General features: G+C 48.8%; 8 protein-coding genes across 8 annotated transcripts; 4 read left to right on the top strand and 4 right to left on the bottom strand.

Annotated features, from left to right (window-relative positions):
- Positions 1–1,090: 1,090 nt before the first annotated feature.
- hmg1 (HMG-CoA reductase) lies at positions 1,091–4,682 on the top strand (the record flags this gene model as incomplete). Its single annotated transcript, XM_057084081.1, has 5 exons — positions 1,091–1,468; positions 1,551–3,103; positions 3,147–3,217; positions 3,273–4,266; positions 4,346–4,682. Coding segments are annotated over 5 exons (3,333 nt in total), but the record flags the coding sequence as incomplete, so codon positions are not given.
- Positions 4,683–6,266: 1,584 nt separating this feature from the next.
- Positions 6,267–8,969, top strand: N7483_000644 (putative cell polarity protein; the record flags this gene model as incomplete). Its single annotated transcript, XM_057084082.1, has 2 exons — positions 6,267–7,412; positions 7,473–8,969. 2 exons carry the CDS (start codon positions 6,267–6,269, stop codon positions 8,967–8,969), a joined length of 2,643 nt encoding a protein of 880 aa, XP_056950231.1.
- Positions 8,970–10,023: 1,054 nt separating this feature from the next.
- On the top strand, positions 10,024–11,042 carry cyp4 (peptidyl-prolyl cis-trans isomerase; the record flags this gene model as incomplete). Its single annotated transcript, XM_057084083.1, has 4 exons — positions 10,024–10,183; positions 10,351–10,520; positions 10,661–10,767; positions 10,856–11,042. 4 exons carry the CDS (start codon positions 10,024–10,026, stop codon positions 11,040–11,042), a joined length of 624 nt encoding a protein of 207 aa, XP_056950232.1.
- Positions 11,043–12,526: 1,484 nt separating this feature from the next.
- Positions 12,527–13,132, bottom strand: N7483_000646 (Rho family protein; the record flags this gene model as incomplete). The annotated part of the gene is made up of 1 exon (XM_057084084.1): positions 12,527–13,132. One exon carries the CDS (start codon positions 13,130–13,132, stop codon positions 12,527–12,529), a length of 606 nt encoding a protein of 201 aa, XP_056950233.1.
- A 1,062-nt stretch (positions 13,133–14,194) lies between these two features.
- On the top strand, positions 14,195–15,835 carry N7483_000647 (Gfo/Idh/MocA family protein; the record flags this gene model as incomplete). Its single annotated transcript, XM_057084085.1, has 1 exon — positions 14,195–15,835. The coding sequence occupies one exon, from the start codon at positions 14,195–14,197 to the stop codon at positions 15,833–15,835; it is 1,641 nt and encodes a 546-aa protein (XP_056950234.1).
- Positions 15,836–16,186: 351 nt separating this feature from the next.
- Positions 16,187–17,976, bottom strand: pgmA (phosphoglucomutase PGM2; the record flags this gene model as incomplete). Its single annotated transcript, XM_057084086.1, has 3 exons — positions 16,187–17,502; positions 17,570–17,871; positions 17,924–17,976. The coding sequence occupies 3 exons, from the start codon at positions 17,974–17,976 to the stop codon at positions 16,187–16,189; spliced, it is 1,671 nt and encodes a 556-aa protein (XP_056950235.1).
- A 455-nt stretch (positions 17,977–18,431) lies between these two features.
- Positions 18,432–19,099, bottom strand: N7483_000649 (oligoribonuclease; the record flags this gene model as incomplete). The annotated part of the gene is made up of 2 exons (XM_057084087.1): positions 18,432–18,947; positions 19,052–19,099. 2 exons carry the CDS (start codon positions 19,097–19,099, stop codon positions 18,432–18,434), a joined length of 564 nt encoding a protein of 187 aa, XP_056950236.1.
- A 652-nt stretch (positions 19,100–19,751) lies between these two features.
- N7483_000650 (uncharacterized protein) lies at positions 19,752–21,623 on the bottom strand (the record flags this gene model as incomplete). The annotated part of the gene is made up of 3 exons (XM_057084088.1): positions 19,752–20,147; positions 20,204–20,526; positions 20,591–21,623. The coding sequence occupies 3 exons, from the start codon at positions 21,621–21,623 to the stop codon at positions 19,752–19,754; spliced, it is 1,752 nt and encodes a 583-aa protein (XP_056950237.1).
- Positions 21,624–21,979: the final 356 nt, after the last annotated feature.

A 21,979-nucleotide genomic window follows, 5' to 3' on the forward strand; every position in this document is an offset into this window, starting at 1 on the left:
GTGGCTTCCCTATGGACAAAATACAATCAGTTACACCTGAGCATGAATCTGCATGATACGGCATCCGAAGTAAACCAATTCATTCCGGTGACAAGATCGGCAAATTCCATTGCACTTGCACAAGCCTTGCAGACTAAGGTGGCGCGATAGTATTGATTGGATGGAAATACGTAGTATAGTGGTATCTCATACTAGGAGCCCAAAAACAACTATTCTCACAGCTTTTATTCTGTACTCTCGTGTACGATGAACCCTGGAGGGTGTTTGCCACCCTAAATCATCATCAGATTGAACCCCAAGTGCACAGTACCAAAAATAAATAGATATAAGGGCGAAAAGATGAGATGAAAGGGCCAAAAACAAAAAAGCTGGGGGTGAAGAACCATCATATAAAAAGATAACCAACTATTTAGCAAGTACGAAGAAGTTAAAAAAAAAGGAAATCCACATGGTTTCCCAGTAAGTATTGTCCATGAAAGTCGGGCTCCGAGTCTTACTATTGTTCTTTATTTTTCATTGTTTCCTTTTTCCCCAAATTTTGGAAGTTGTCAGCGTGAGATTCTCTTCTCTCTGATTTTGAGAATCTTTTTCTCTCTCTTATATCATTTGGAACATTTTAAATTAAATCATCTTCTGAAATTATCTGATTTAAATTTTTTTTTTTTTTTTTTTTTTTTCCTCTCCCCTGTCAAAACTTGGAATCCCCCACTGAAGTGGCTTGGCGACCCCCGTTTATCGGCATTACTTAATTCCATCGGCGCGGACTCGGGACTCAATTATTTTGCAGCCTTCAGGGGGTCCCGTGCTTCTTCTCCATACACCGCGATTCCCCGTGAGAGGACCGCTGTGTTCTCTTTTTATTTTGCAATTGGTTCGCGCAATTTCTATATCCTTAATGATATGCCGCTAACTAGAAAATTTCCTATAGCAACAGTTATTCCAACACTCGTCCCGTGGGAATATATGCGGCACGAGACTTTCGAGCTCTGAAACTCCCATCGTTCTTCGGTTCTGGCCGAAAGGCATTTAAACACGGCGGAAATTCTCTCAGGAATTGGTCCTTGAGGACCGGTTTAAATCTTTCCCTCAGCGTCTTCAACAGTCGTCTCTACACCGCTCCCACCAAGGTTGTCAACATGGCGACCTCCCTCATCTCCAACCGATTGCGCTCCAGGAGGAATCCCAGGATGTCGAACCGAGCTGGATCCGTCGCCAGGTTACTTCTGGACTACAGGCCATCTCGCGCCGAGCCTGTGTACACCCTATTCACACAATTGTTGTGATTGCTTTACTGGCTAGTACGACCTACGTGGGTCTGCTGGAAGGTAGTCTTTTGGATACCAAGAACCCCCGGGATGTTGCCGGACAAGTGGATGTGGAAGCTTTGCTTCAAGGAAGTCGAAGTCTACGATTAGGCGAGTCTACCGCATGGAAGTGGCAGACGGGGGATATCTGGACTGATTCGGCGGTGAGCCTTTTTTTCCCTTCCCCACCCCCTTCCTTAATCAACCTTGCATAGTGGGTCAATGGCTAACATAGTACTCAATTAGGACGTTGAGCAGTCAACTGTGAACCACCTGGCCCTGACTACCCTGATTTTCCCGGACTCTAGCTCCAAATCTGCCTCTACTGCCCCAGGCGCTGACGGCGTCCCAATCCCGGCCAACGTCTCTGCCTTCCCTGTCCCGTATACTCCCAACCTTTTCTCGCCCTTCTCTTACGATTCTGCCCTCGCCTACACCTCGCCATTTGAGCAGGTATCGGATCTTCTCAAGGCCGTCCAGGAGATCCCCGACCCCTCCAGCGACGGAGAGGAGATCGAATCGAAGAAATGGATCATGAGAGCTGCTCGTGGCGCTGCGGGATCCCGTACTGCCTTCAAACTGTGGCTGACTGATGCATGGAGCTCTTTTGTGGACTTGATCAAGCATGCTGAGACCATTGACATTGTTATTATGACCCTCGGGTACATCTCGATGCACCTGAGCTTTGTGTCGCTCTTCTTCTCGATGAGACGTCTGGGCTCAAACTTCTGGCTGGCTGCGACAGTCTTGTTCTCTGGTTCCTTTGCTTTCCTCTTTGGTCTTTTGGTGACCACCAAGCTTGGCGTGCAGATCAATCTTCTGCTGCTCTCTGAGGGTCTTCCCTTCTTGGTTGTGACTATTGGATTTGAGAAGCCGATCATGTTCACTCGGGCTGTTCTCAATGCTTCGGTTGAGGGCCGCCGTCCTCGTCCTGGTGCGGCTCCCCGACCTCTGAGTTCCAGCACTTCTGGTTCCATTCAAGATTCCATTGCAACTGCTATCAAGCAGCAAGGTTTCGAGATTATCCAGCATTACTGCATTGAGATTGGTTTGTTGGCCTTGGGTGCTGCTTCTGGTGTTCAGGGCGGTCTTCAGCAATTCTGCTTCCTCGCGGCTTGGATCCTTTTCTTCGACTGTGTTCTGCTGTTCACCTTCTACACCACTATCCTCTGCATCAAGCTTGAGATCACCCGCATTCGCCGCCACGTCGCTCTGCGCAAGGCTCTGGAAGAGGATGGCATTACTCACAGTGTTGCTGAGAACGTCGCATCAAGCAACGACTGGCCTAACGTCGGATCTGAGAGTGTCGATGGTGATACTAGCATCTTTGGCCGCAAGATCAAGTCCAGCAATGTCCGTCGCTTCAAGATCCTCATGGTTGGCGGTCTTATCCTGATCAATGTGGTTAACCTGTCCGCTATTCCTTTCCGTAACACTGGCAACGGTGCTCTTATCTCTCGTCTCTCTAACTTCATGGCCCCCACTCCCATTGACCCCTTCAAGGTCGCTGAGAATGGATTGGACGCCATTTACGTGACTGCCAAGAGTCAGATGCAAGAGACCCTGGTTACTATCATCCCACCTATCAAGTACAAGCTCGAGTACCCCTCTGTTCACTACGCAGGTGCTGATGCCCCTGGCTTTGACATCGAATACACTGATCAGCTTCTTGAGGCTGTTGGTGGCAAGGTTCTCGAGAGTCTGCTCAAGAGCGTTGAGGACCCCTTCATCAGCAAGTGGATTATTGCTGCCTTGACGCTTAGTATCATTCTCAACGGATATCTGTTCAATGCTGCCCGGTGGAGCATCAAGGAGCCCGAGCCTGTTGCTGTTGCTCCTAAGGAGCTCCCCCCCTAAGGTGTACCCCAAGTTTAAGCCCAACGAGCAGGAGTCCACTCGCTCTCCTGATGAGTGTGAGCTGATGCTGAAGGAGAAGCGCGCCCCCCCACCTCACTGATGAGGAACTAGTTGAATTGTCCCTTCGTGGAAAGCTCCCTGGATATGCTCTTGAGAAGACTATGGAAGACGAGAACTTGATGAGCCGAGTGGATGCCTTCACTCGTGCTGTTAAGATTCGCCGATCTGTTGTTTCTCGCACCCCTGCTACCGCTGACACTACCTCATCATTGGAGCACTCCAAGCTTCCCTACAAGCACTACAACTACGGTCTGGTTCACGGCGCCTGCTGTGAGAATGTTATTGGTTACCTGCCCCTCCCTCTTGGTGTTGCTGGTCCTATCAAGATCGATGGCCAGAACTACTTCATCCCCATGGCTACTACCGAAGGTGTGTTGGTCGCCAGTACCAGCCGTGGTTCCAAGGCCATCAACGCTGGTGGTGGTGCTGTGACTGTTCTGACCGGTGATGGTATGACTCGTGGTCCTTGTGTCAGCTTCCCGACTTTGGCTCGGGCTGCCGCTGCTAAGGTTTGGATTGACTCCCCCGAGGGTCAAAGCATTATCTTCTCTGCGTTCAACTCGACCAGTCGTTTTGCTCGTCTCCAAAATCTCAAGACCGCACTTGCTGGAACGTACCTTTACATCCGTTTCAAGACCACCACCGGTGATGCTATGGGTATGAACATGATCTCCAAGGGTTGTGAGAAGGCCCTTGATGTCATGTCTAAGGAGTGTGGCTTCGATGACATGTCCATTATCTCTCTCTCTGGTAACTTCTGTACTGACAAGAAGTCCGCTGCCATCAACTGGACCGATGGTCGTGGTAAGTCAGTCGTTGCCGAGGCCATCATCCCTGGTGATGTTGTCAAGAGTGTGCTCAAGAGTGACGTCGCTGCTTTGGTTGAACTGAACATCAGCAAGAACTTGATTGGAAGTGCAATGGCCGGTGCTCTGGGTGGTTTCAATGCCCATGCCTCTAACATCGTTGCTGCCATTTTCCTTGCTACTGGTCAAGATCCTGCTCAGGTTGTCGAGAGCAGCAGTTGTATTACCACCATGAAGAAGTAAGTTCTAGATATGAATCCCCCACCATACCTTCTTTCCTCCCCCTTGAATCAACGGGACTAACAATCATTTCTCTAGCAACAACGGTGACCTTCAAATCGCCGTTTCGATGCCCTGCATTGAGGTTGGTACTATTGGTGGTGGTACTATTCTGGAGGCGCAAGGAGCGATGTTGGAGATGCTTGGCGTCCGCGGATCCCACCCCACTACCCCTGGCGAGAATGCTCGCCAATTGTCTCGCATCATCGCTGCCTCAGTTCTCGCTGGGGAGCTGAGTCTTTGCGCTGCTCTTGCCGCCGGCCACCTTGTCAAGGCTCACATGGCCCATAACCGCAGTGCGGCCCCTACTCGGTCGTCCACTCCGGTTTCGGCTGCCGTCAAGGCTACTCGTGGTCTCGCCATGAGCACCCGATAAGCCATGACGCCTACTCAGTTTCCTGTCCTGCGGAAACGAGTCTTGGTACCTAATATTTCCATCTTCCGAAAACTTCGATACCATCTTCGATGTAGATTTGGATGAGCCCGCCCGCTCGAGTATCCGATTTCACATTGAATCTTACGATCCCTATATGATGACAGGCGCCGTTTCTTTTGGCTTTTTCTTGGCGTGGAGATCACAGTATACTGGGACCACACCAGTGATGATACCTTCTGCTGGGAACTCAAATGATGCCTTTCGGGTTATTTCTGAATCCCTTTAAAGGCTCAAACTAACAAACCCGCTACTAGCGGCTACGAGCTATGCTCCGTTTTTACTTGCTGTACTAAAGTCCTTTTTTCCCTTTTTTTTCATCTGGATAGATATGCTGGTCCCACAGAACCATGAATGCTGTATTCTTTTTCAGTTCAATTTGCTTGTGCTTGTAAACTGTAGATTATAATAGAATTTAGACTGTAGAACGTGAACTGTCAACTGAACTTCTTTTTTCATCCTAGATATTCTTCTATTTCTAAAATTGTCTGATATCAGTGCCAGTGTTGATCACTGCCATTGTCGGATTCAAGCGTATTCGTATTGTATTATGACCTGTACTAGCCACAGGGGCTAAAAGGGTCTAGATTGTCTCCTGAATGGCGTCGAGTTTAGGGCTTATCCCCTTAATGCATATGCACCTCTGCAGATGCTTATAGTATTTTTGTTTCGAGGATTCGATATATCTTGATATCTTCCCCATGATGATGTATATCACCCAATTATAGACTTCAGTTTCATATCAGATCATTTTCTGATAATTTCTCTAGATTTTTACAGAGACGCACCGGCCCCCCGCGGATGTTATTTCAGCCCCTGTGGCTTAGGTCCTATAGAAGCCTTGGACTCGGGTTTATTTTACTGTAGTATTTTAGTACTGTGATTTTTTTTATTACTTTTTTACTTCGTTTCTCTTCCCTTCTGACAGGTCATTGAACAATGTCCTTTTTAGCACGAGTTCATTCTTGATAATCCCCCCCTAAAAAACCTTGGAACTCTATCAAATGCAGAATATAGGTCAAAACGTAGTGATTAGATATATAAAATAAAAACAATTCAAGACCCAAATAAATCCTATAGATCCAAGAAATTTCACTAAAAAAACAAGAAATTGCAAAATCCATTTGTGCATGCAATGGTTCCTGGGCGTAAGGACCAGCGGGTCCCCCGTAAGGGAACTCCGGAGTCAACCAAATAACATTAGCACCTGGCACTTCTTTCCCCTTTCATATTTTTCCCCTTCCATGTCCTTCACTCTTTCGGACTAAACATACACACTCCCTTTGGAAATTCCAACCCCCCCTGGTGGCTTGGGTTCTCTTCTTCTTTTCTATTAGGCGCCTCCCCTTCGTTTCAGACTTACAGATCTGTGGAGGAAAATAAAACTGGGTCCTTGTGTGGTGACGACGCGGATGTTCCTGGCGACCTCGTCAACTCCCCAGTTCCCCGAATCCCCAGCCGAAACCTCCGGAAGATTCGAATATTGATACATGGAAGGACTCGACGACTGCTCCCTTTGATCTTGATATGAATGTGAATGTCCATTCGGGAGCCATGTCGCCTGTCTCCGTCGATGGCAGCGACTGGTCCGGCATCAATCAATACCAGAAGTCGGACCCGCCCTTTTCGCCGACCTTTTCTACTCGCGGTAATCTAGCCACTCCTCCGACCTCCGGTATTCCCAGTGCTCCCCTGAGCCCCGCCAGCAGCCTGCCATTGCCATTACCGGGTAGTCTGCCAGGCAGCGGAAACCCATCTCCACCGAGTTCTGTCGGGGGTGCCAGATCCAGTGTCGGGACACTGGGTGACGACCAGCGCGATGGAGGCCGACGACGTCGACAGATGGAGGAAATATTGCATCAACATTATGTGACCCTGAAACGATTCCTCAGTGCTACATATCGCGAGGACCGAATAAACGGCCGATCGGCTAAAGCCCGCGATAAACTCCTACGACTCTCGCCTACTCAATTTCACGAACTCAGTACCGATGTATACGATGAGCTTATTCGTCGTCAACAAGCGTCCTCGGCCCCTGGTCGCCCACCTCGCCCTGATGCGCCACCTTTCCTGCCCCCTCGCGATGATTTCCACGAAAAGCGTAACTCTGCCCGTCAGAAGCTCGCTAGCCTCCAGCATCAGCGCTTCCGGGACCTGGCGACCGATGTCTTCTGTGAGCTGGAGCGCCGTTTCCCTCAGTTCACGGGCCGCGGTCGGCCTCCTCCGAATATGCCCCCCGGTGCTCGTCGCTCACGATCTCGTGGACCCCCTGGTCGCGGCCCAGGTCGAGGTTATCCCTCTGGTGGTCCGCCCAGTCCATTCCCACCTCGGCAGGGCTCTCTTGGGGGCCCGCCCCCGGGAATGAATGGAGATGGTCCTTTACCTCGGTCTTTCCAGAGTAATACCATGGTCCCAAACAAAAGCACGATGGTGGAAGACAGTGATGATATGGGTGGAGATGATGACGAGGATGCCCGAAGTGATGCTTTTGCGCTTGACGCGGTATTGAGCAGACGAGGCACCACCATGACGCTGAGTGATGGAGAACGGAAATTGTTGACGGATAGTCAAGCGCAAGTGTCGGCTTTGCAAGAAAAGGTGGAAAAACTGGAAGAAATGGTTCGCTCGAAAGATGAGGAGCTGTCTCGGTCGCAGGACGAGGGCCAATCCGCGGTAGGTGTTTTCGCCGTCAATATTATTATACTTGGGTTCGATCTCTAACATCTTCCATAGGTCAGCCAAAATGAACGTCAGGAGTGGGATGATCTTCGCCAGGATCTCGAGATCAAGGTGTCTCAGGCTGAGGATCTTAATAGTTCCCTTCAGCTTGAGCTGGATCGAGTCCGGACAGAGCAGGAAAGCATGGAGCGGGACCTTCGTTCTCAAATTGAAGAAGCTTCCCAGATTTCCGGCGATGCAGATTTGGCAGCGCGGTTCGCTGATTTGGAGGTGAAGCACCAGAGCCTTCAAGGCGAGCTGCGACAGCAGCAGTCTGTCACTGCAGAGGTCCGGCGAGAGGCATCTGAGTTCCTCTTGGAGATGAAGACTTTGACTTCCGAGAGTCATTCCAACTGGGAGCGTGAAGAACGGCTGTCGAGTGATGTTCAGAAACTCGAGAGTGAAGTCGATGAATGGAAGAATCGTTACGCGAAGGCAAAGGCACAGCTGCGCCATCTCCGTACTTCTTCCGGCGGCTTCTCTGATGTTCATCCTGATGCGAGCATCATTGCTAAGGAGCATGAGCTTGTGCAGACAGACGGCGTGGTTAAGGATATCCATGTCACCAAGTTCCAAATGTCCATTGATGAGCTTCTCCGTGTCGCTCGGTTTGGCGATGCACAGGATGTGTCACAACACATCAAGACTGTCATTCTCGCCGTTCGCTGTATGGTCATCGATGTGGATCAGGCTCCTCCTCCGGTTGATGGCACGGCTACTCTCCGCATCAAGACCAAGACCAGAGTGTCTGCCACTGCCAATAACATGATTACTGCAGCCCGCAACTTTGCCAATTCCAGTGGCCTGTCCCCTGTTTCCTTGCTCGATGCTGCCGCCTCTCATCTGTGCACTGCTGTCGTCGAGCTGATTCGCGTGGTCAAAATCCAGGCCTCCCCAGCGGATGATCTGGACGACGACGTTGAAGAGGACATGTCGCAGGAGAAGTTCCCTGACTATCTCAGCGCGTCTGCCAGTCAAAGGCGGTACAGCAACCACTCCGAATACAGCGAACTGAGCCCTCCGGACCATGACCACCCTGCCATGCAGAACGATTACACCAATGGCTATGGCTATGGGGCTCCCCAAGAGGATCACGAGGTCCTCGATCTTAAACTATACGTTGAGGACCAAACTGATGGCATGGTCCAGTCCATCCAGGCTCTGGTGGCCAGTATCAGAGCTGAGCAGGAACTCAGCAGCGTCGAGACTCACGTCTCCGCAATCGGAGACGTTGTTTCAAACGTGGTATCCGCCACAGAGCATCTGATTCACGAGCGTAGCGGTGATGCCTCTCTGCGCGAGCAGTCTGAGCCCGTTATCCACTCTCTAGATGAATGTCGTGGCCGGCTCATGAATGCTGTTTCCGAAGGCCACCACGCTGAGGGTCCTGAGCAACTGCGTGAGGTGACCAACCAGTTGCCTCCACTTGCGTTTGAAATTGCTCGTCAGACCAAGGAGCTAGTGCAGCGCCTGGAGTTGTTGACACAAGCAGATGACGATGATTTCCGGTGATGACTTTATTTCTTTCTCATTTGATTTCTTCTCGACATGATTTGTTGTATTTTCACATACGTAGGTGATTCCATCATCACCTGTCACACTTCTGTTGAATTTGTCTTCTTTTCTTTCCTTCTTCTTCTTCTTCTTCTTCTTCTTCTTCTTCTTCTTCTACCCCTTCTAGCTACTTCTTCTCTCCATACCTTTTCGATTTTTCATCCTTTCTCTGGCTTTTGAGCGACTCTCATCTGTGGCAAACAAGCCGACAATGTCGAAATGATGTCCTGGTACGCGTGGCATTTATGGTTCTATTCTTTCTCTTCTGTTTTCAGCTTGTTCGAGCTAGTGTTCGGTTTCATTGGATTGTTATATTTCTGTTCTTGTATTCTATTTGATCTTCGGATCTATAATTTTCCATTCTTCTGTCCCTATTCTTTTATGCCTTTCTTCTTTTTTTCGATCTCCCTTTCTATACTTTCAATATTGGCTGTTTCGGCCCTGGATAGAGCCGGGTTCTGCATTATGCACATGAATTAGAATTTCAATATCTCGATATTTACTTCCAAGCTTTTCCACCACTTACAATTATTGTACACATAATGTCAGATCCAACTTGAAGATCTGAATCCTGGAATAAAGTCTCATACCTATATGTACTCCTTACTCCGTACTATCTTCAATGTTATGGAAATAGCCTAGCTTCCCCGGAACAAGGGGCTTCCCGGAATGACTAAGCATAGAGCTCCAGCGGCTTTTCAACGCCGAGCTGCATTTTTTTCCCCTATAGTCTCTATTCTCCGCAATCCCCATCATCTCTATCTAGAATATGTAAGTATTACCTGTGTGGAAGGGATAGGAAAGCCCAATTCTATCCATCCGTTCCTTTACACCGCATACCCCTGCTCTATGACTCTTGTGAACAGCGTTGCATGTTTGAACAAGCTGGATCCTTGGACGCCTGAGGCATCTAAATATTAGACCTGCGCTCTTAGTCTCTCTCGTGCACCGCATAAGCTAACCCCATTGCAGCCCGGTATCCGAGTTATCCCGCTCCGCGCTGCCCCTCACCATGTTTTGCCGCCTCAAGTCAACCCCACCCTCCTTCTTCTCTTCTCTCAATTGCTCTTTCCACCCTGCAACTCGATCATTCTCATCCACAACCGCAGCCATGTCCGGAAACACCAAGGCCTTCTTCGAAGTTCAGTACGCCCCTGTGGGCTCCTCCACCCGTAAGTGATTTCTTTCTTTCTATCCCAATGCAGCTTTGGAGGGGCACATTCAGGATCTGCCCTCTATCCATTCCCCGATTGAGGTTCCCCTCCACCTTCATCTCAAAGACATTGGTCATTATCAAGCGATTCATTTCATCAACAATTCATTCTAACATCTTCTTTAGCCAAGGTTGGCCGTATCAACTTCACTCTCTACGAGGGTGATGTCCCCAAGACTGCCAAGAACTTCCGTGAGCTCTGCAAGCTCCCCGAGGGCCAGGGCTACAAGGGCTCCGGCTTCCACCGCATCATCCCCCAGTTCATGCTTCAGGGTGGTGACTTCACCCGTCACAACGTGAGTCTTTCTATTCCTGTTTTCTTTGCACACAGTCGATGCAGCGTTCAAAGTTGTCCAGACTTTCTCAGTTCAGCTGAACCTGCTTTTTTTTCTCGACTCTTCGATTGAATTAAATTTAACTAAATTGATTTCTACAGGGTACCGGTGGTCGCTCCATCTACGGCGAGAAGTTCCCTGATGAGAACTTCATCCACAAGCACACCCGCCCCGGTCTGCTCTCCATGGCCAACGCCGGCCCTAACACGTAAGTCACTTTCGCTGGTTGCGCTCAGATCCACCGACCCCGCTTCGAAAAAAAAACTTGATTCTAACATGTATTTTTTCTTTTTTAGCAACGGCTCCCAGTTCTTCATCACCACCGTTGTGACCTCTTGGCTCGATGGTAAGCACGTCGTCTTCGGCGAGGTTGCTGATGCTGAGTCCATGGCCGTTGTCAAGGAGATTGAGGCCCTCGGCTCCTCCTCCGGTGCCGTTCGCTCTGCTGTCAAGCCCACCATCATCAACGCTGGTGAGGCTTAAATGTCTTGATCTATGATCTGGCTTTTTTGTTGGTGGCAGTGTCTCTCTTTGAGCGTGTCTCTTGGATGAGAAGTGGTATTGGACTGGCTGGTCCCCTGGTCGCCTTTCCTTCTTGCGTGATGTAATCTAGACAGTCTACCAAGCTAGTCATATACACTTTCTTGCTCATGAGACAAAATTATATGTGCTCTTGTAGTTGTACTTTATTTTGTAGAAACATCAAAGGGAAAAAGCAAAGAAAAAAATGTAGGTGGGGCAACCAGCCCCCACGTGTTGGCCGCATAAACCATCATGTAACCCCCAAAAGTACTTAACAAGTTACAAGGCTGCGGGATTGTGTTTCCGATTTCGCCTGATGTGGAACATTTGAATGTTTGTACTAATAATTAGTCGCATAATTAAAATACCGCTTTGCAATTGCACGCCACATCACGATATACTCGTCTATAGTGTTGTCTTGTGGAGGTACTTAAAGCTAGCTGCTAGGATTGAGAATCTGCTAGTACTACATAGTAGCTACTAGTGTTTCTCCACCAGCTGAAATAATTAAAAATTGAGGAGTTCCTATGAGTCTATAACAAATCCACCTGCATACAAGGGAATTTTCCCCCATGTCCTCAACATGGCTGAAAATACTAGTAATACTAGTAATAGTGGCTTGCAGGGCTAATGGAGCTTCTGGAATTGAATAGCCAATCAAGATACAATAGATCCACTATCCACCCACAGTATATAGAACATTTCAATGGCATTTGAAGTCATTTAGAAAGTAGACACTGCATATGGCAGGCATCTGGAGAAAAGATACAATGCATATACATATGTACAGGTGTTTAGTTCACAGGAATCGTCTTTCGATAGCCCTGGAGTACTATTGATTGATTCATGATTTTATTATCATAAGCACTGGCAATAGTATTACCCAAATACTACTAGTATTCATCTGATTCCTCTCCACCAGTTGACATTGGGACATCTGGACTCTATGCAGATCAGAATTTTGACAACATATAGCTTTTAGTACACATGTGCAAGCACTCTTGAGTAAATGTTGTTCTCTTAGAAAGTTGAAGCCTAACTTGAAGTCTAGCCCGGGCCTTGTCTCTTCGCCTGTTCATCTGACTCCCATATTCCTTTCCTTGCCCACGTTCCATGAATAATCTTCGACACATATGCTACCTAGGTACTACTAGTAACAACTATTGAGCAAGACACAAGAAAAAAACTGTATTTTAGACGTAGATTGTCTCTTCAAATGCTCAGCCTCTAGACTAAGTTAGATGAAAATCCGAGTCACCGGCAAACGTATGCATAGATCAAAAAATAAGTAAGTAACAAAGAGGAGTATTATGAAAAAAAATGACATGAACGAGAGCTGCCCCCGGGGCCGATGAACGAGATATGTTCCTTGGGTATGTACCTCCCCAGCTTTCCTCAATCTCAACTGCTGCTTGATCCTCCGCACGAGTCCGACTGGTAAAATATTATAGAATCAAGCACGTGCAGCGCTTTTTACCCCTGAGCTTATTAGGTCTGCTATTCACCGTCAAGGCAGCACGAGTAGCAGCCTCAAAGACCCCTCTCACACCCTCACCCGAACGAGCAGAGCACTCAAAGTACTTATAAGCCCCAATCTTCCTAGCAACATTCACACCCTGTTCACTCGTAACAGGACTCTGGGAAATTTTCCGCAACGCCTGAATCGTGCCCGGGTCCTGACGCAAATCCTTCTTACAACCCACAAGGATAATGGGCATGCCATGACAGAAGTGGGTAACCTCTTGAATCCACTTTTCCTGAACGTTTTCCAACGAATCAGGCGAGTCGATGGAGAAACAAATGAGGATAACATGTGAGTCGGGGTATGATAGTGGGCGGAGACGATCGTAATCTTCTTGTCCCGCTGTATCCCATAACGCAAGCTCGACGGTATTGTTATCGATTTGCACGTCGGTCACGTAGTTTTCGAATACGGTGGGAACGTAGGTCTCTGGGAAGGTGCCTTTGGAGAATACGATGAGAAGACAGGTTTTGCCGCAGGCGCCGTCGCCGACGATGACGAGCTTTCGACGAATACTGGCACTGGCCATCTTGGATTTGTGCGGGGAACTGATGTGTGATAGTGTAAGTTCACTGAATCAACGGGGGTGTGAAGATAGCTAATAGAGGTAAATGTTAAGAAGAATGGAAAAGGACTTGGATAGGTGAAGGAAGAGAGATCTGGATGAAAGATGAGGAATATAATCGTCCTATGTCCTAAAACGTGACCTTTTGTTAGAACAGCGCCACTGGAATCCGAGTCATGACCCAGACACAGCCGTCTATTACTCGGACCCTTGGGCACCTGGGCATCGACGCGTGCGGCTGATTAAGGCCGCCGCCCTTGGGGACCGGGGGCGAGGCTGAGCGCTGTACTTCAAGATTTAACTGGTAGAGGGAAATGATCCACTATCTATCTATATAGGCCTAATATGACTGAGTATCACCTCTCTAATTTGACAAAAATGATGCTCGTGTGCGTATTTCAAGGGTCTGAAGTATTACTTTGGGCTTTATAGAATCGACTTGAAACTTCATATTTGCTTCTTTTTGCCTATCTCGCGGTCTCACTATTCAATAGCTCAGCCTCTTTTAGATCAACTCAAGTCTTTACAGACTAGAAACTGCGACTCGGACTCAAAAACTCCGTCTCCGAGATATTATCTTTCATATGTTCAATATATATGAAACAACATTAATAAGGCCTTCAAGTTTGTCTCATCTTATACACTGAAAGTGGGGTATTTGGTCTCTACTTTAATCTTGTTCTGACCTACAACGCCATCTTTTATTAGACAAGCTCCTCCAATCTACCCCGAGGAAAACATGATAATTCTCAAGAGAATAGTACTAGATCTCTTAATAAAATCGATTCAAAAGTCCAACGGCCTCATGCATTTATCCTCGTATTGTTTACGATGTCTACTGCGGGAGCCAATCACCGCTCACTTGATCTTGCTGATAACCCCCGCATTTACGACTTCTTTGACTGCAACTGCAACCTCGAGTCTCATTTATAACTCTTGGAAGCTTTAATAAATGACCTCTCAAATTCTCTTGCTTCTACATAAATGCTAGATATTCACCAACTTTTCCCTCCTCAAACTGCCAAAATGAAAGAACCACAGCTCCCTCCACCAGGCGCAGACATCCCCATCCGCCCCTTCATGGAAACAAAAAGACCAACTCGTTACCTGGTCATAGGAGCTGGCTCCAGAGGAAATGCCTACGCCCGTGCCGTAACCAGAACCACGCCAGGTACAATCCACGCCGTCGCAGAGCCATATCCCTTCAAGCGACGCGAGTTCGGTCAGAACTATATCTGGGGACTTAAAGGAGCTCCAAAACCCGGCCAAGAATTCACAGATTGGCGCGACTGGCTAGTTTGGGAAACTGAACGACGCAAAAAGGTCTCGACAAGCTCCAATTCCATAGACGATGCCGTTGGTGTAGACGGAGTCTTCATCTGCACATTGGACGAAACCCACGTCGAGATTATCCAAGCTATCGCCCCTCTAAATCTACATATCCTTTGTGAGAAGCCCCTCGCTCTATCTTTGCAAGACTGTTTAACTGTCTACCGAACTCTTCAACCCCCAACACATCCCAATGCAGGTGCGTCGGCACCTACAGCTATCTTCTCAATTGGACACGTCCTTCGCTACAGTCCACATAACAAACTCCTTCGAAAACTTCTTCTGGAAGACCGTGTTATCGGTGACATAGTCTCTCTTGAACATACCGAGCCTGTGGGCTGGTGGCATTTTTCACACAGTTATGTCCGTGGAAATTGGCGTCGCGCTACACCATCCGGAGATGGATCCCTTCTCACAAAATCATGCCATGACATCGATTTTATTCTTTGGTTACTTTGTTCACCAACTTCATTAGAAGATGCGGGGGCTAAGGGACAGGGATCACATTTCCCACGAAGTATTTCGTCCTTTGGATCCTTAACTCAGTTTCGGAAGGCGAGGAAACCTGTGAATGCAGGTACTGCAACGAATTGTGTGGAATGTCCTGCTGCTTCTGAGTGTTCCTATAATGCTATGCAGATATACGGGCGTCATTTAGAACATGGTGATAGAGGGTGGCCGGTTAATATTGTTGTTCCGGATATTGAGGATGTGTATGTGACAAAAGGGCAAGATGGTGCGACGGCGGCATTGTTGGCTAAGTTAGCTGAGGATTATGATGTTACTGTGCAATCGGATGCGGACATTGCGGCGAGACCTTGGTACGGCAGGTGTGTTTATGAGGCGGATAATAACGTGGCGGATGACCAAGTTGTTACGTTTAAGTGGGATGATGAGATCGCTGCACCACATCGACTTGCGAAGACTGCTTCGTTTCATATGATTGCTCCCACGGAGAAACAATGTGTACGCAGAGGAAGAGTTTATGGGACTACTGGGGAGATCGAGTATGATAGTACGACTATCTCGATCTATGATTTCGCGACTGGAAAGACGGTTGTGCATGATGTGCCGAAACCACCGCCTGAGAGGGCGGAGTCACATGGTGGTGGTGATTTTGGACTTGCTGGGCAGTATGTCAGTGCTGTCGAGGCTGTGGTTAACGGGGGATTGGATATCCAGACTGCACAGGCGAGATTTATTGGGTGTACATTGGAGGAGGCGGTGCAAAGTCATGCGGTAGTATTTGCTGCTGAGGAGGCAAGAAGAGAAGAACGGGTTGTTCATTGGGAAGACTGGTGGGAGAAGAAGTTGAAACATCAGTCTGTCAAAGTCTGATATAATGCTTTTTTTCTTCTCGGAGCTAGATACCGGGAGTATTTGATATGCACTCGCATGACATTATGATTGATGATAGTACCTACAATTCAGAATGGAACAATTTTAACGACAGGGAGACTGGGCCATTATCATAAATATCCACATTACTACTACATATGACGAATAATAGCTTAGTACCATTTGACAAGCTGCAGAATGAATATCACATTACTAGAACCGTTGCTATCTCTATCAAATAAGTTGCTTCTGCGGGTCATCCATCATATCATCTTCGCACGTCATAGAATAAAAGCTGTGACCCCCATCCAGCGGGTGACACAGTAGCCGAGAACCAGGTCAAGGGCTACTTTAGGTCCTGACATCAGGCTCCTCACGACCAACATGGACTTGGAACTTGAGCAGCTTCAGAGCCATGTCGATGTTCTCGCGCAGGTACTCCTGAGCACTGAGACCAAACTTGGAGCTGTCGCTCTCGTAGCGCTCAATGTACAGACGGATGGTAGCGCCACTGCTGCCGGTACCAGAGAGACGGACAACGATACGGCTGCCGTCGTCAAACTTGAGGTACAGACCCTGGTTCTTGGAGACACTGCCGTCCAGGTCAGTGTAAGAGAAGTTTCCAGCGTCAATAATCTTGCGTCCAGCAATAGCGGGAGCAGCACTGATTGGGCTGCTCTGGGCAATAACATCCGCCAGGGTGCTGATGACGCGGTCGGCGCCTGCGCTGTCAACATTCTCATAGTCGTACCGGGTGAAGAAGGTACGACCGTAGGTCTTCCAGAAGTCATTCTGGATAGAGCCAATGCTAGGAGTCTCCTCAGGCTTCTCCTTGGCAACACCGGCGATGATGTTCAACCAGGCAACAACAGCCCAGACACCATCCTTCTCACGGATGTGGTTGCTACCAGTACCGAAACTCTCCTCACCACAGATGGAGATCTTCTTGTTGTCAAACAGGTTGCAGAAGAACTTCCAGCCAGTGGGCACCTCGTAGCTCTGGAGACCCTGAGCCTGGGCGACGCGGTCAACGGCACCAGAGGTAGGCATGGAGCGGGCAAGACCGTAGACACCCTGTTTCTTGAACCAGGGGATCAGCTTAGCGTGGTGGGCAATAATAGCCAAGCTGTCACCGGGGGAGACGAAGCTGTTGGCACCGTAGATCATGTTACGGTCACCATCACCGTCACTGGCAGCACCGAAGTGGATACCGTTCTTGTCAACGGCCTCAACCAGCTCGTGGGCATACACCAGGTTAGGGTCAGGGTGACCACCGCCAAAGTCCGGCTTGGGCTCGCAGTTCATGGTGCTGCTAGCGGGCAGACCGAGCTCCTTGACGAAGATGTCCACGCCGTAAGGACCGGTCACACCGTGCATACCGTCAAAGAGAACCTTGAAATCCTTGTGGGTGCTCAGGAATTCCTTGATCAGATCGAAGTCAAAGATCTCCTTCATCATTGTCACGTAGTCAGCGGTTGAGTGGACAACCTCAATCTCCAGAGGACCGTAGGCCTTGGTGCCGATGACAGAAGTGTCAACCTCGGGGATATCGACATAGTTGTAGGATTTCAGGGACAAGGAGGTCTCGAAGATCTTGTTGGTCACGGTCTCCGGGGCAGGGGCACCGTTGGCCAGGTTGTACTTGATACCGAAGTCATTGTCGGGACCTAATTGATGTGAATTGTTAGCAGCTTTCCCCTATGGAGGTGGGGATAACAGAAGCCCAAAACCTACCACCAGGGTTGTGACTAGCAGTGAGCAAGATACCACCAGTGGCCTTGCGGACACGGATCAGGTTGCTAGCAGCAGGTGTGCTAAGAATGCCATTCTGGCCCACCAGGAGCTTCTTGACACCGTAGGCGGCACCGATCTTGGCAATCTTGGAGATCACCTCAGGGTTGTAGTAACGACCATCACCACCAATGACGAGGAAGGAGCCCTCAACGCCCTCTGGAATGGAGAGGAGAATGCTAGTGATGAAGGACTCGGAGTAGTTGGGCTGCTGGAAGACCTTGACTTTCTTGCGGAGACCAGAGCTGAGACAATGTTAGAAAGTAGTATTGGTAGGATAGAGGGGCAGTCACATACGTGCCCGGCTTCTGGTCAGTGAAGGGAGAAAAAGAGACCGTTTGGATCGACATGGTGACGCTTGGGGGGGAAGAGGAGGTGTAGAAAAGGGAAGAGGTTCACCGACTTGAGGGAAGAGGAGAGGGGTTGGCGTCATGTGTTGTCATGGGACGATTTAAGACATTTTTTTTTTTTAGCATTTCCTTGGTTTCTCTAATTCCCAATTGAACTAATTGTTACTTAATTTATTCTATTAGTATTCAATTGATTCTAATTTTGATATTATTAATTTACGTATATTTATTAGGTACATAGAATAGCTTCAACTTCAAATGTAATGTTTTTGATGTTGTTTTTTATAAAATGGGGAGAAACCCAAACATTCATAGCGGGGCATCTTAACCTCTTAAGCTCCCAACATTTTATCAACATTGTACTAGTAGTATATAGTACTTATGATATAGATCAAATTGGTATCACACATATGCAGAAAATAAAATAACACATCATATCAGGTAGGTAATACCTCTCACCCAAATAGCTTCTCCTGATAATATCTCATCTCCGCAATACTCTCCAAAATATCATCCCGGGCTAGATGCACCTCCCGCTTAGGCGGGGCAGATGCCAACAACTCATCACTACCCCATCGTCTCGCCGCCTCTTTGATAGTACTCACATCCAGAATTCGATAGTGCAAGTACTCCATAATAGGCGCATAAGGCCCACGAACCAAGAATGCCTTGTCAGCGTGGACACTATTCCCAGCCAACAGAGCAGTGCGCGGGGTCGGTACATAACGCTGGATATAGGCAAGGAGGGATTCGGCAGCAGCGGTCGGGCTGGTTGTCGAGGCCCGGACAGCTGCCGTGAGGCCCGTGCGGCCGTGCGTCTCAATGCACCATGGGTTCATGGTGTCGAGGGTGGAGTCGGGGTGGTGAATGACAACCTCGAAGCCGTTTGGTTCGAGGATTTGGAGTTGAGCGTCCGTGATGAAGCAGCAGATTTGGAGGATTTGGTCATCTTCGACGTCGAGACCGGTCATCTAGAGAAATAAAGTAATGAGCTTGGGCGGTTGCTTGTCTTTTTCTGTGCTTGCGACGCGTTGCGGCTTTGCAGCATGCAGCATTGCGATGCAGGGTAACTTACCTCGCAGTCGATCCAGACCAAGGGATCAGAGGAGCGTGTGAGAGACATTATGGGTGTGACGGTCGAATTGTGGGCTTTCTGGTTATCTTGAGCAAGCTGCTTTCCTGAGAAACGCGTGGGTAAGAAAAACGGTGACGAAGTTGGAATGCCTTGGTGGAGAATGGCGGGCCGAGTCCGAAAGGTCTTTCTGTAGAATGTGGGAATTGCCGGACGGAGACGTGAAAAAGTCTTTACAAGCATATCCAAGTAAGGAGGGAAGTTGTTATTGGTATTTTATGGAGTAGGTAGTAATGATTCAAATCTCTGTAGTACACTGGGGCATTAATGCCAAGCCTGACGTCGAGTCTATGTACTACTGACTACATGGAAGTACTAGTAAAGGGCTGAATTTTTCAGAAAGAACGTGTCGGATTCTTGGGAAAAAACACGCCCTAAGTAACTGACGTATGAACAAGTCACCAAAAGGTGGCAAAGCTAATGTATTCCCTCTCCCTTCTGGATGCTTCCTGTAGCTGGTGTGGACATGACGGCGTAAAAAAGGTTAGAGGTAGAAAGCAAGAAAATAGACGGGCCTTAGTTTGTCCCTCCATAGAACCAGCGCCGATGTTCGCGTGGTTTCAACAAAAGAAATGTCTATCGTTCCAGAGCCCATTCATTCAGACCTCTGGCAAAAGAATGGAAAGTAACTGCCAAGCCCAATTCATAGCTCCTCTTCATCCTCGTCTTGGGGAGCTGTAGACTCAGCAGCCTTGCCATTGTTTCCAAAAAGGGCACTCACGGGGGCTGTCTGATTCGCCTCTGCAGCTAGAACCTCATTTATGCGACCGGAGGACTCTGCAATGCGGCGTCGAAGAGCATTTTCGTCAGCGGCAGATACACTCGCACGTTGCTTCTTCAGGGGACTTCCTATGAAGCCATCTGCTAAATCTGATGGAGGCTGTACTGGCTCAGACGGACCCGCAGTGGAATCAGAAATTGTCTTAGGTGGAGTTGTTGAGCGCTCAGTAGCTGGAGGCGTAGTGCTAGAAACTGGGGTGCCGCTTGAATTCGTCTCTCCATTCTCATTGGAGGGCTCAGCAGAATGCTGGCGTTTGAGCTGTTGAAAGAAATGTTAGCACACAAAGCCGAAGACGGATCATGGATTTGACTTACGCGAATCTTGCGGACACCCTCCTCTAGCTCTCCCTCACGCCTGATATCATCAGGAGACAAGAAATGGTTATCATCCTTGGCCTCCTCATCATCAGCCTTGTTCAGGATAGGATTTTCGGCATCGTCGTCATCACTATCCATCTCATCCTCGCCCTTTTTACCCTTACGCCCAGATTCTTGATCCCGGAAATTAAGGAATCCAACAGTTCCACCGGATTTGAGAGGGCCAAGGCTAGAAAAGTCCGCTTGTATGGACTTGCGTTTCACAGCCGGTGTCTCGGGTGCCTTAGGGTCCTTCAACATGCCCATCTTCTGCAGTTGTCCTGTGAATAATGTTAAAATCTTCAACTGCACTGCATCGCACAAAAGATAGGGTAAATGACTCACGTTCACCGCGGTACATAAATGTGAAAGTAGCGTAGGGCTTGTCAGTTGGGTCAATGCCAGTGACGGTCTGGGTGCTGATGGACTTGGGGTCGAGACTCTTAGGTTTGGCGAAGCTGGTAGTGTGATCTATGTCGGCATCTCCATTGCTATTGCCTTGGCCACCTTCCTCATCATCGTCGTGTGCATCGAATTGTGGGGAGTATTCACCACGCTTGATTTCTCCGGATGCCAATACACGGAACAAGGCGACCTTGATTTGCCCAGCAGTCTCCGGGATTGGATCATCATCATCAGAATCCGAGGAAAAATCGTCATCAGAAACATTCTCAAGTGGCGCCTTTGCGTCACTTCCGTATCGCATGATATTCTTGGGCTTCGAGCTGTCGGCTTCCATTTCCATAACACTCTGGCCCTCTTCAAGACGCTTTGCACGACGCTTCTCAATTTTCTGTCGTCGGCGCTCGATCTTGGCAGCTGCATCTTTCCCTTCAAGATCCAATCCGTTGAGCCAACGCTCCAGTCCAACCTCGCGGAAGAGGAACTCGCGCTCGGCAATGCCCCCACCCTCAGATTCGGGGATACTGACCCAGCGCGAATTGACCCATGTCTCCTCTCCTCTCCGCAGAAGTGTTGCTACTTCCTCCTTCTGTCGTCCGTCGAAGTATATGTAGGCGGCGACAGTCTCGTTCTGTGAATTAGTCAATGCCTGGTATGGTGAAACTGCGCCGGAGTATTGACCGCGTTCGCTTGTCTGGCCTGGTAGACCACCGACAACTTTCGGTTTCGGGGATTGGCAATCAGGTGTTGGTTTGGGGGTTGAGTAAGGGACATCCTGGCCGGCATTCAATAAGGTGATAGAAATGGCGAAGGTGGATTGTTCAGGCTTTCCGCTCTTGGAGTCAGGAACTTTGGGCGGAGGCACCGGGATGAAGCAGGCTATGCGAGAGGCTCGGGACTGGCGTTGAATGGAGTATTCGGAGATAGCGCCATCCGGCGTGTGAATGCTCACCGCGAGACCTTTGAAGCAAGGCATGTCGGCACGTCGGGAGGGGTTGAAGAAGAGGGAGTTTTTTTTATGGGTCGAGAGAGAGGGATAAATTTGAGGCGGGCCTCAGAAACGGAGGCAAGATCTCTTGGCCGAGAAGTGACAAGGCGGGCGGATTGGAGAGGTAGTGAATTAGGGGAAAGAAACAGAAATCTGACGCGAGCCGGGAGGCTACAATCAGTCTTGTAACTTTTTTTTTTTATTTCCGGCGCTTCCTTTTTTTCGAGGAACGTCGTTTTGTTAGTTCCGCGAGAAGTGAGAGAGCTTCAGGAGAGGCGGTCAAGGTGGTGTTTAGACTGGTAAAGGAGCACCCAGCAGCCCACTGGGACGGGACCCCACCGTTG

The sequence above is a fragment of the Penicillium malachiteum genome (genome assembly GCF_028827825.1).
Source record: "Penicillium malachiteum strain IBT 17515 chromosome Unknown utg000001l:1.0-8184562.0:1.0-8186909.0, whole genome shotgun sequence".
Taxonomy (NCBI): domain Eukaryota; kingdom Fungi; phylum Ascomycota; class Eurotiomycetes; order Eurotiales; family Aspergillaceae; genus Penicillium; species Penicillium malachiteum.